Raw genomic sequence first — 13,891 nt, forward strand, 5'->3', positions numbered from 1 at the left:
TCTGCATAAAAACCAGACATGGAAACTAGTTAAATTACCACGGGGCAAAAAGGCTCTACCCTGTAAATGGGTTTACAGGTATAAGATCACCGCTCATGATAGTCAGCCAAAGTACAATGCAAGGCTTGTTGCCAAGGGCTTTAAGCAAGAACAAGGCATTGAATTTGATGAAGTCTTCTCTCCGGTGGTCAAAATGACTACATTGAGATGCTTTCTTGCATTGGTTGCCATATTAGATTTGGTGTTGCACCAAATGGATGTCAAGACAACATTTTTGCATGGTGATTTAGACATGGAAATTTACATGCAGCAGCCAGAAGGGTTTGTTGAGAAAGGCAAGGAAGATTGGGTATGCCAGTTGTTAAAGAGTTTTTACGCCTTAAAACAATCACCGAGGGCATGGTACGATAAATTCCACAAGTTTATGCTTTCTCAAGGCTACAAACGTAGTGAGTTCGATCACTGTCTATATACAAAGAAGGCTAAGGATGGCAGTTGGCTGATCCTTATTTTGTATGTGGATGACATGTTGATTGCTGGCAAGCACTTGGAAGAAATTTCAGCTTTGAAGTCAAAGATGGCAAAATCGTTTGACATGAAAGACATGGGTGAGGCAAGTCATATACTTGGTATGCGCATTGAGAGAGACAGATCAAAGAAGTTGATTTGGTTATCTCAAACAGAGTATATTGACAAGGTTTTGCAACGTTTCAATATGGAGAAGGGAAAGGCACTGAGTGTTCCATTGCCACCATATGTGAAACTTAGCAAACAAGATTGTCCTGTGTCTGAGGAAGAACAAGCTGAAATGGATAAGATTCCATATGCGTCTGCAGTGGGTAGTTTGATGTATGCAATGATTGCTACTCGCCCAGACATTGCATTTGCAGTGGGAGTAGTAAGTCGATACATGTCAAACCCAGGCAAGAAACATTGGGAGGCAGTGAAAGGAATATTGAGATACCTGAAAGCTACAAAGAGTATGCGTATATGCTATGGGAGTCAGGAGCTAAGTGTAAAGGGTTTTACAGACTCAGATTATGCAGGTGACTTAGACAACCGAAGGTCTACGTCAGGGTATGTCTTTACATTGGATGGTGGAGCAGTATCATGGCGTTCTAGATTACAAGATTGTGTTACTCAGTCTGCTACAGAGGCTGAATATGTTGCAGCATCAGAGGCATGCAAAGAATCAATTTGGCTTAATCGACTAGTAACAGATTTGGGAATCAAAGAAGAGATGCCTGTGTTATATTGTGATAGTCAAAGTGCTATACAATTGGCTCGCAATCCAATTTATCACTCAAAGACAAAGCATGTGGATGTGAAGTATCATTTCATCAGGGAAATGCTCGAGGATAAGCAACTTCAGCTTTTCAAAGTTCACACCACAGAAAATCCTGTTGATCTACTTACAAAAGGACTTCCCTTAGAGAGCTTTGCGCATTTTCGCAAGCAGTTAGGTGTAGGGTAGTACATCACTTCTCTACATCTCTTGTATATTAGCTTGTATAGTAGCTTCTCTCACACTTAAAGTACCACATTGGACTTTAAGTGGGAGGTTGTTGGGGTATAAAGCCCAATGTGGTTGCCCAGGTAAGTGGGCGGGTCGCCAGGTATGTACACATATTCTTTTGTAAAAACCTTATAAGAACTCACTATGCTCTACACATTACAGTGGAGCAAGTTCACCATATCGTCGTGCTCTTCTTCTCGCACTCTCTCTCGCGTCGCACTTCCACTCGTACTCCTTCAAGATGTCGGCTTATCAAGCATGGTTAAAGCTGAGTGATCTTTATGAGAAGCAGAGTGCAGCTTCACAGGTATACTGGCTTAAGAAGCTTGTTGACTTGAACATGAAAGAAGGGACACCTATGTCCAATCATCTGAATGAATTCAACACAATCTACAGTCAGTTGTCAGCTCAAGATGTCAAGTTTGATGAACCTGTTAGAGCTATGTTCCTGTTGATCACATTGCCGGAAAGTTGGGACACTTTTCGCACATCTTTGAGTAATTCTGCACCTCCAGATGGTTTGAACATAGCAGGTGTAAAAGGAAGTCTGCTTACTGAAGAAACCAATAGAAAGACAATGGACAAAGGCAAAGGAACAACCTTAGTTGTCAGGGGAAGGACCAAAGAAAAGTACAAAGGTGGAAAGAGGAATCAGTCTCGTAGCAAGTCCCGCAGTGCTAAAGGCAAGAGTGACATAGAATGCTACCATTGTGGCAAGAAGGGTCACATGAAAAGAGACTGCAGAGAATGGAAAGCAGAAAAAGGCAAAGAGAAAGCTGAAGACCATGGTGAGAAGAACAAGTCCTCAGTGAAGATTCAAGAAATAAATGTGACAAACACTGTTGTAGAGGATGACAGTCTAGTGTCAGGAGACATCTACTTCTTGAATAATACAATGGACTCAGCTCTTCTTACAGCATCTGATGGAAATGCAATGAGTGATTGGATTATAGACTCAGGGGCATCACTTCATGTGTCTCCAAACAAGGAGTGGTTTACCTCTTATGTGACCACTAAAGATCATGTTCGGCTAGGCAATGGGCAGACATGTGAGATCTTAGGTGTTGGAGATGTTCAATTGAAGTTTCAGAATGGCTCTTCTTTCACGCTGAAGAATGTGAGACATGTTCCCGCAATTACAAAGAGCTTGATCAGCACAGGTTTACTTGATGATGCTGGCTACGTCACCACTTTTGGACAGAACATGTGGAAGATATCCAAGGGTTCTATGACAGTAGCACATGGAGTAAAGTCTGGAGGACTTTACATGATTTATGTATCAAATGTCTCTAAAAATGTAATCAATGTAACCGAGCAGCCGAACGTTTCTTTGTGGCATAGCCGGTTAGGACATATGTCCAAGAAGCGAATGGAAATGTTGTCTCGTTCTGGTTATTTGCCTGGATTTTCATTTAATGATTTTGAATTCTGTGAACATTGTTTGTATGGTAAGCAAACACAGTAGCCACATAAGCATAGAAGCAGTAGAAGAGATACACAATTGGCACTGGTTCATAGTGAGTTGTGTGGACCTATGCCTAACCTATCTCTAGGGGGAGCTTCTTACTTTATGACATTTATAGATGATTACTCGAGGAAAGTATGGGTTTACTTTCTCAAGCACAAGGATGAAGCGTTTAGTGTTTTCAAAACGTTTGTGACACTTGTGGAGAATCAGAGTGGCAAGAAGCTTAAATGCTGACGCACTGACAATGGTGGAGAGTATGTTTCAAAGGCCTTTCAGGACTTTTGTGAGTCAAAAGGTATAAAACATGAACTTACTGCTCCTTACAATCCTCCTCAAAATGGTGTTGCTGAGAGGATGAATAGGACCATACAAGAGAAGGTCAGAAGTCTAATGCACAGCTGCCAAATGGGTTTTGGGCTGAAGCTGTATCAACAACTGTTCATCTTGTAAATACATCTCCTAGCAAGGTTTTGCAGAAGGATTCAGTGCCAGAGATGGTATGGTCAGGAAAAATGCCCTCATACAAGCATCTCAGAGTCTTTGGCTGTGAGGCATATACTCACGTTCCAAAGGAATTTAGGAACAAACTTGAGCCAAAGAGTAGAAAGTGCATCTTTCTAGGCTATGGTAATTCTGGTGAGATGGGGTACAGACTTTGGGATCCCGAATCCAGAAAGGTTGTCCGCAACAATGATGTTCACTTTAATGAATCCAAATATCATTCTAAACCAGAGAGGGTTGAGGAGATTAGAAGAGTTGTCTTCCAAGAAGATGGACCTGCACGTGCAAGACAAAATGTCACGGCTCAAGAGGATCAAGGACAGGATAGATTGGAACCACAGGTTGTGGCTGAGCCTGAGCCACCTATTGTGCGTAGATCTGGACGTGTCACGCGACCTCCTGATAGGTTTGTTCCATCTATGAACTATGTCATGTTGACTGATTGCAATGAGCCTTCATGTTACAAGGAAGCAGTGCAAATGAAGGACTCCGGGAATTGGCAATTGGCCATGCAGTCAGAGATGACAGCTCTGCATAAAAACCAGACATGGAAGCTAGTTAAATTACCACGGGGCAAAAAGGCTCTACCCTGTAAATGGGTTTACAGGTATAAGATCACCGCTCATGATAGTCAGCCAAAGTACAAACCAAGGCTTGTTGCCAAGGGCTTTAAGCAAGAATAAGGCATTGAATTTGATGAAGTCTTCTCTCCGGTGGTCAAAATGACTACATTGAGATGCTTTCTTGCATTGGTTGCCATATTAGATTTGGTGTTGCACCAAATGGATGTCAAGACAGCGTTCTTGCATGGTGATTTAGATGTGGAAATTTACATGCAGCAGCTAGAAGGGTTTGTTGAGAAAGGCAAGGAAGATTGGGTATGCCAGTTGTTAAAGAGTCTTTATGGCTAAAAACAATCACCGAGGGCATGGTACCATAAATTCCACAAGTTTATGCTTTCTCAAGGCTACAAACGTAGTGAGTTCGATCACTATCTATATACAAAGAAGGCTAAGGATGGTAGTTGGCTGATCCTTATTTTGTATGTGGATGACATGTTGATTGCTGGCAAGCACTTGGAAGAAATTTCAGCTTTGAAGTCAAAGATGACAAAATCCTTTGACATGAAAGACATGGGTGAGGCAAGTCATATACTTGGTATGTGCATTGAGAGAGACAGATCAAAGAAGTTGATTTGGTTATCTCAAACAGAGTATATTGGCAAGGTTTTGCAACGTTTCAATATGGAGAAGGGAAAGGCACTGAGTGTTCCATTGCCACCATATGTGAAACTTAGCAAACAAGATTGTCCTGTGTCTGAGGAAGAACAAGCTGAAATGGATAAGATTCCATATGCGTCTGCAGTGGGTAGTTTGATGTATGCAATGATTGCTACTCGCCCAGACATTGCATTTGCAGTGGGAGTAGTAAGTCGATACATGTCAAACCCAGGCAAGAAACATTGGGAGGCAGTGAAAGGGATATTGAGATACCTGAAAGCTACAAAGAGTATGCGTATATGCTATGGGAGTCAGGAGCTAAGTGTAAAGGGTTTTACAGACTCAGATTATGCAGGTGACTTAGACAACCGAAGGTCTACGTCAGGGTATGTCTTTACATTGGATGGTGGAGCAGTATCATGGCGTTCTAGATTACAAGATTGTGTTACTCAGTCTGCTACAGAGGCTGAATATATTGCAGCATCAGAGGCATGCAAAGAATCAATTTGGCTTAATCGACTAGTAACAGATTTGGGAATCAAAGAAGAGATGCCTGTGTTATATTGTGATAGTCAAAGTGCTATACATTTGGCTCGCAATCCAGTTTATCACTCAAAGACAAAGCATGTGGATGTGAAGTATCATTTCATCAGGGAAATGCTCGAGGATAAGAAACTTCAGCTTGTCAAAGTTCACACCACAGAAAATCCTGCCGATCTACTTACAAAAGGACTTCCCTTAGAGAGCTTTGCGCATTTTCGCAAGCATTTAGGTGTAGGGTAGTACATCACTTCTCTACATCTCTTGTATATTAGCTTGTATAGTAGTTTCTCTCACACTTAAAGTACCACATTGGACTTTAAGTGGGAGGTTGTTGGGGTATAAAGCCCAATGTGGTCGCCCAGGTAAGTGGGCGGGCCGTTAGGTATGTACACATATTCTTTTGTTAAAACCTAATAAGAACTCACTATGCTCTACACATTATAGTAGAGCGAGTTCACCATATCGTCGTGCTCTTCTTCTCGCACTCTCTCTCGCGTCGCACTTCCGCTCGTACTCCTTCAGATGGAAGCTCTTAAATCTTTCCATGTTTGTCGAGCTTCACCGTTTTCCCATAGGCCAGACCACCATTGCCTGGCGGACTTTTGAAAATACATAGCTACATGGCGTAGCTTAGAGGACTCCGTGAAGCCCTCATTCCAAATGCCACATCGAATTGCTGGATGAAGGCCGTAGTACCAAAGGTGCCATCGTAGGTAAGGAAAGAGATATTCTTTCCTCCCTCTTTGAACTTTTTGAGCTTGGACGACCTCTTCCACGCGGCATAGGATTTCCTATGGCCTCTTCTTTTAGGTGGTTCAAAAGCTGCCACCACTTTCTTTAGAAGAGGAAGAATTTGAGGAGGATGGAGAAGAGGGTGACCTTTTTCTCGCCTTTTTCTTCCCTTGTTCCTCCTTGTCTGCACCATCACTTTCTTCATAAGAGGAAGAGGATGAAGAAGAGGGTGACCTCTTTCTTGCTTTTTTCTTCTCTTGTTTGTTGTCGTCCCTTTTTGAATTATGGTGTAGAGAAGTGTGCGATGGTCTTCTCCGTTTAGGGAGTGTTGGAGAGGGTTTTTCCCGCCGTCTTCGTGGAGCCATCTCCGCCGAGGTGGCAGGAGACTCACTTCTTTCTCATTCTTTCGCTGGGAGCTCTACCATTGAAACTTGAGTTCTCCTTTGGGAAGGAGATGCGTCGTCAAAAGTAGTAGATTTTTTATCCCTTCGTACGGATCCTCTTCTTCTTCCCTTATCGGAGAGAGGCCTCCTTTGGAAGTCTCACAAGGAGGATTCCTAGGTACTCTCTCTTCTTGGTGGGGAGTTTGGAGAATCCCATGAGCACGTAGCTACCGTTGCACTTCACTTTGGAGGGATGGATTGCCCATGGCTTGTTGGAGCCTAGTAACAAGGTAATTAACAAGCATAGGGGCATCGTTAGTAGCGTGTTCATTAGCAAAATCAAAGCTATCAACATTAATTTCACTCTCTTCACTATTGTCAACGATTCTAACAACTTTTAGGTGTAAAATTTTTAAGCCTAATTTGGCACTTCAAGCCCTAGTTGCTACTCCTCTTAACCCCTTTAAAAAAGCACTCAAGCTCCTGTACCCATGGCTCGACTATCATTAATTGCAAGGAATAGAAGAGAGGGTCTTTCACCACCAAAACAGTACCGGCTGCTTTCAAACTTTTAATAGCTTAATAGTGGTTGAGCCGTAGGCAAGCCCCGTAGGACTCCACTATTAAGACCATAGCTCTCGACGATGATGCCCCGTTATCTGCATGAAGCAGGTGCACTGCAAGGCTGAAAAATCCCTATTCTACTTACTCAATTAATAATACCAACCATTTATAGTTAGCTTGAGGACCTCTCTTCTTGAGCAAGAAAAGAGAAACCTTGTGCTCTGATACCAATGTAACATTTAATGGTATAGTAACTTGTGTGTAGCGGAAAATAACATAGACATAGTGAGTAATGAAACTTGTGTGTAGCGGAAAATAACATAGACATAGTGAGTATTTCATTAGACTAGATTCCTAATGAGCATAGCAAGTGTGGTTGGATGGAGGAGAGAGCAACAAAAGCATAACACCTAGTTAGATAGGCATGTACAATACTTCAAAAAGAGAGAGAAATTAAGCTATTTACAACAGTTGAGGACCGGATTTACATGGAGCTGGTCCCCCCTCCAAAAGGCTTTGTATTATAGGTTTCCCCATCAAGGGAGACATTTTACAATACAATACTTTGTGTTCCTTCAATAACTTGCTAGTGCAATGAAGATGGAAGCTTCAAGCACCAAGCTTACACTTGAAAACACAACAGCAATTCCCTCACGGTCTTAGACCCAAGACCTCACACACCTTCGAAGATGGTGAAAGCTAGCGGAGTATGAGAGTAGATCGAGAGGAAGGAGTATTCTTACGAGAAAGAAGTATGTCTCCTTACAGAATCACTCTTAATAGCTTAGCATAGCTTAGTAGTTAGCATGGTAGAGGAGATGAGAATGCATTGGAGCTTGGCAATTGGTTGGATTTGCATCACAAAGCCAAGAGTTGTTGGTGTAGGCCTCCCTTCTCACAAGCTTGGAGTAGATGATGAGCTTTCCATTAAAGCTTGAGAAGGAGATAGTCTTCTTTACTTCACACATGAGATTGTGTAAGTGTGTGTGTGATAATTCCTTGCAAAAACCAGCCCCCTCTCTCTGTTGGTCGACCCCTCTTGCTATTTGCTCATGCTGGCATCCTATTGGCCCCTACAAAGCTTAGCCAATGACAATTAAGAAGCGTAAGTGATAGCCTTGTGACAGTGTCCCCCTTTCCCCTTTTGTGAGAGCTTAGGGATTTAAATAATGCAATTAAACTCTCAATGGACCTCTTAGTCTTTTGGCCAATAGGAATCAGACAAGCCATTGAGCTGTTGAATGCTCGTTAGATCCCTTGGGAGATTGTCCAATAGTCTTCTAGAGAGCTTAATTTCTATTGGTTCTTTATCAAGTGTTTTTAAATAAATGAAACTAAATTTACTCTAGCCTAATTCTCATTGGTCCACCTCTATGGCCATCCAATAGGATTTGAGTGCACCTTGGGGACAACTAGGCTAGGAAGCTGAATGTGTACACTATGCCCTTTGTGTAAAGGGGAGCTTGGAAGAGTGTGTGTGTGTGTTTCTCTCTCATCCCCTACTAATATGGCTCGCCCCCTCTTAGATAGGGATGTGGGAAGAGTTTTTAGTCTTCCCCATGACCATCCAATTCTCCAACACTTTGGCCGTTGGACATTACCTTTGAATTTTAGAACCTTGGCATTTTGGAAGTCTTAATGGGTTAAACCTTGCGGTCTTTGAAGCCCATTGATGCACATTGCTCTTTGCAGATGGCCCCCGCTTTGGATCCCTATTTTCCCTCCTTTGGATCCCTATTGTGACCGGTCTACCAACCTAACCAATATTCTAACTTTTTCTCCCTTGGAACTTCCCCATATTTAATGATCAGTTTAACATGAGAAAATCATATAGGAGAATTAGATATTAGTTTTTATGATAGATGGTTTAGCAAAATAAGTAATACCATCAAAATTTATCAATCAAACACTATGACTCACTACTCATTTTAAGAAAAATGACCAAATAACTTGAGAGAGAGAGAGAGAGAGAGAGAGAGCATTATATCAACATCTTTTAAAGGTCAAAATGACCTATGAAATTACAACCATAGTGAGACTGAACAAAAATCAAAATATAACAGGCGCGCAGAGAGAGAGAGAGAGAGAGAGAGAGAGAGAGAGAGAGAGCCAATCAACTTGTATCTCAAGAAAGTATGGTTGCAAATTCAATTCCCACAAACATCTCCCAACAAACTAAAAAAGCAAGACAAATGCCATGAGATATTTAGCAAGATCCACCCTCCTCCAATTAAATAATCTCAAGTCGAAATTAAAAAAAACCTTGAATATTTCCAAAAATTCACCATACAACGATGTCCACTCTTTCATTTGAAAGAGGGAGCTTGGGACTATGAGGCTCACGAGGATGGTTTGAATGCCATACCGTATGAGATTACAACTTTTCTTAACCTTCACAAGGAGCTACAGAAAATATTTACAATAAAAACAATATACCAATAGATAGGTTCAAATGGATTAAATGCTCCTCCATAGCCCTTAGGTTTGCAGATAAGCACTAAATGTATATATAGTCAGCCAAAAAATCCAATCAATGACCACTCTTGCACACAACTCGTGATGCACACTGTACGTCTACTCGTAAGCGCGCTCTTTCGCCACCCAATCAAAATGCTGCGTGAGATTTCTAGATAGCAAAGAGACAAAGTTGAGGATAGGGCGCTGAAAATCCTCGCCAAATGATTCCACTCCATGAGTTGTGGCAGCTTTTAGCCAAACACTCCTGCTCAATTTAAGAAAGAAAAATTAGATAGAAAAATTGCTACACACGTCATACATTTGAATGTTAACAAGCGAAAGACTCGCATAGACAAAATGTGAAGGAAGTCAATGTGCCCTTTGAAGAAGGGCGCATTCACTAGCTAAACAAGGTGAAAAGTCACAATGGCCTACATAAGAGGAAGAGATAAGAGTCATTACTCAATGCCCCTCTTCATAGAAATAGGAGAAAGTTGTCAACTCTCTCATAGTGGTCTACACATGCTGATGCCTCTCATACAAGAAATAAGGTGGAAAAAGTTTGCTTCATTAACTTGATTTGGCACTGATCCACAAGCTTTATCTAACGGTCCACAATTTCTCCCTCAATTCCAATGCTTTACCAAGGCCTTCTGTAGGCCCACCACAGAAGGTTTGCCACCATTAGCTTGCCATGTGGCACTAATCACCAAGCTTTATCCAATGGTCCACAATTGCTCACAAGAATTTTATGGTTTACTAATGTCTTATGTAGGCCAACAAGGGCACCAAAATAAAAAAAAGATTGTATGCCTTTCTCCCATCTTACCCCTTCTCCCATGTAACATGGGACGCCCATTTTTGGGCTTCAATACCACTGTCCTCCCGTTCCCCTGGTCCCAGCATCATGCCCTTGTTTCAAACCCCTCTTGTAGAAACAAGATTCCCCGTTGAGCCCCATCCACATTCCCATTCCCAGCTGTTCAGGACTCGTCCCATATTACTATGCTTTCTCCTTTCTCCTCTAAGGCATGTTTTAACATGATATATACTATGTATGTTTACACGCGTGCGCACACACACACACACACACACACACACACACACACACACACACACACATATAGATATATATACTCTATTACTATGCTTTCTCCTTTCTCCTCTAAGGCATGTTTTAACATGATATATATTTTGTATGCACACACACACACACACACACACACACACACACACACATATACTTTATTTGTACGTATATATAAACTTTAGATGCAATTAAGCAAAAAGAGAAACATTTGTTAAAAATTATGGCGTTTTGATTTTAAATGCAATTAACAAAAAAGCAAAACATTTGTTGAAAATTTTATGTCCATTTAAATTTCTAGATGCAAAATTAAACATAAAGAGAAGCATACCATGGATCTTGAGTGAGGTGCTCAGTCGGTAGCAACAACATGAATCTCCGAAATTGTCCATATTTGAGACCGCCATTCACATCCTGTGCTAGGAACTTCATCATGGCACACACATCAGCTTCTGTTGCTGAAAGACCCGCTTTTACTAGCGAGTTTTTCACATGTGAGCTTTTGACTGTGCCGGAGTTGCTTACACCGAGCGAGTTAAATAATTCCACAATCACAGGCTCTTTTTCCTGCAGCAATGAAGAAAAATCTGACCAGCCATAATGCTTTGCACGCCATAGTGGACGTCCGCTTTGCATAAAGTCTTTCGCATAAGCCTCTGGCAACTTCATCTTCTTCATAGCCACTGTCAAATCCTCTAATGTCAGCTTTCCATCGGAGTCTCTATCTAACTCTTCAAACACTTTTCTCCCTGAAAAAAATTTGATCGCGTTATTAAGAGACATCAACATACAAGAATGCAACTAAAATTGTTTAAAATTCTATACTGTCCATCCATCCCTCTTGGTAATCTAAGAAAACCATGCACACTCCATCAAGTTCCTTGCAAATTCCGATCGAGTTTCTATATCTGAATAATGCTCACACGTCACCTACAGTTATGGGACAATGGAGCACACATGGCATGTGCATGTACATACCGCTTGAAGGTGGAGTCCAAAAGATGGGCCAGATGGCCACATGGAATGCTAGCGGGATGTGGACGGCCATATGGGTGTATAGCCTGGCACAACACAAGATTGGGTCAAGCTTGGCCAGTGTCTGGCCAAGTGTGAACAGGTCAAGACCCTTCATATCTCCTCGATGGAGAGCTTTTAGGAGAGGCTTCCACGCCTACATCACAATGCCTTGCCTTTCTTCATTTACATGATGTATAAGCATACACTGCCTATGTAAGTATCATGTAGGACGTCTCAATGCTTCCTCGATAAGGACTGAATTCACGCCTGCTAATGAACTTGACTATCAACGACACATCAGTAACCAGACAAACAAAGAGAAATGAACATCCCAAATAATGACACTTACCTTCCGATTCAGTGTACATGAAAAAGTCCTGTACAGAATTGAGTGCTTCCTTGTCAGGAATATTCTGTTGCTCCTGCTGATGCGGGACAGCTTGTAGTATCTGTTGCCTAAATGATCTCAACAAGAGCTTAGGCGATGAAGCAAGAAGCATAGGAGCGGATGCCTTGTCAAGCTTTCCTTGACTGCTGGCTCCATCAATATCCACTAGAGGTTGAGAGGAGCTTGAACAAATCATTCCGGGCTCTCCCCGCAATCGAGCAAAAGCAAAGTTATGAAGACTTCTTCGTGCCCACCCACCATCTGCCAGTATATGCGCTATATGGCACCTCTCCTTCGGATGAGTTTGAAAAAAGACGCCGACAAATGCTGGTACCAATCCATCATCGTCTGTTTTGGAGCCGCAACTGCACTCACCATCATGAAGCAATGCACGCCCTCTGGCAAGAGATTTCTCTGACATGTTCAGCATGATGTGCTTCCCTAGCGAAGGTAATGCCTCAAGACTATTCTGATGCAAGCACTTATCATCTGAAGGACTTTCTTTGAGAGGGCCTCCACTGGGTTCCACGAGCTTGTCCTGAGAAATAGCGTCATGTTTCGGAAGTGCATTGCAAACAGATACCCAAGTTTTATGTACCCACGAAACCTGGTTATGTGCAAAAGCCCTGGTGAAACCGGAATGCAAAGGAGGGTCAGATGGAGAGGGTGGTGGCTTCATGGAGTCGAGCTTTGTGGCTGAAATGCTTGAGGATGCCTGCTCAAAGGAGCCTCTATACACAAAAATTCTGACAAAGTTTAGCACTTTCCGGCTGTTTTTCTCCTTGTGTGCACCACTCCTGCGCTGATGAGCCATATACCGCCCAACCCAAGACAAGAAGTTCTCTTCAGAAAACCCTCTGAGCCAAGCAACCTTGATTACTCTTCAGAAAACTTGCAAGGCAGAGACAGAAATATCTGTTAATGTACTACTCTGCTACTAGATTTTGCCTTGCAGAAGGGTGCCCCCGTGCCGGTATAATAAGCAGGGACACCTTGAAATGCAAGTACTTTGCAGAGCCGAACTGCCGCATCGGTCAAGCTCAGTCAAGGCGTTGTGTCGACAAATTGGTAAGCACCACTCCTGTAATAAGCCCTGTGGAAGAAACTCCGCTGCACAGAAAATTGTCTCCGCCCAAGTAGAGGGACGCTCCCTGATTTACACACAAACTCTCTCTCTCTCTCTCTCTCTCTCTCTCTCTCTCTCTCTAAAACACACACACACACACACCCTTCTTTACATACACAAACCGCGATGCCCTCTCTCTCTCTCTCTCTCTCTCTCTCTCTCTCTCTGCGCGCCTGCGTTGCAGACACAAACCGCTGTGCTGCCCTCTCTCGCTCTCTCCGTGGCTCTAGAGTCTAGCCTCTCCTGCACACGCGCGCGCACACACACACAGGCCCCCCTGTTTTCTGCGATCCCAAAGTTGGCCCTTTTAAGGAATTATCTCATACCCAGCCAAATACACACATGACAATTAGAAGATCTTTTTGTTCCACTTTTCTGCCTAGTCTTTATCCACTTTAAGTTTTTATCCACTTTAAGTTTTACCACACATCAGCGCATGGGAGATGGAATCAAAGCCCCAATCAATTTACCGAAAATTACCAAAATGCACCTCTAATTTGTGGAAATTTCCAAAATACCCCTCAAATTTCAAAAATTCTCAAAATGTCCTTAATGTTTTGTCATAAATTCCCAAAATGCCCTTCAAATTTTCCAAAATTCCCGAAATACCCCTGATCGTGAGATTAAATTTCTCCAAAGATAGAAAAAGGAAAAACTATCAAAATACCCCTCTAATTTGTGGAAATTCTCAAAATACCCCTCAAATTTCAAAAATTCCCAAAATACCTCAATATTTTGTCATAAATGCCCTTCAGTTTTCCAAAATTCCCAAAATACCCCTGGTCGTGAGATTAAATTTCTCCAAAAGATTAAAAAAAGGAAAATTACTAAAATACCCTAATTTGTGGAAATTCCCAAAATACCCCTCAAATCTCAAAAAATCCCACAA

General features: G+C 42.1%; 1 protein-coding gene across 1 annotated transcript; it reads right to left on the reverse strand.

Moving 5' to 3' along the window:
- Positions 1-9,169: 9,169 nt before the first annotated feature.
- Positions 9,170-13,290, reverse strand: LOC147421095 (uncharacterized). Its single transcript, XM_086504244.1, has 3 exons — positions 11,838-13,290; positions 10,803-11,220; positions 9,170-9,649 (listed from the first exon to the last, which is right to left on the reverse strand). The coding sequence occupies exons 1-3, from the start codon at positions 12,688-12,690 to the stop codon at positions 9,502-9,504; spliced, it is 1,419 nt and encodes a 472-aa protein (XP_086360370.1). The 5' UTR covers positions 12,691-13,290; the 3' UTR covers positions 9,170-9,501.
- Positions 13,291-13,891: the final 601 nt, after the last annotated feature.

This window comes from Adiantum capillus-veneris, chromosome 28 (assembly GCF_014529385.1).
Source record: "Adiantum capillus-veneris isolate H3 chromosome 28, ASM1452938v2, whole genome shotgun sequence".
Lineage (NCBI taxonomy): Eukaryota > Viridiplantae > Streptophyta > Polypodiopsida > Polypodiales > Pteridaceae > Adiantum > Adiantum capillus-veneris.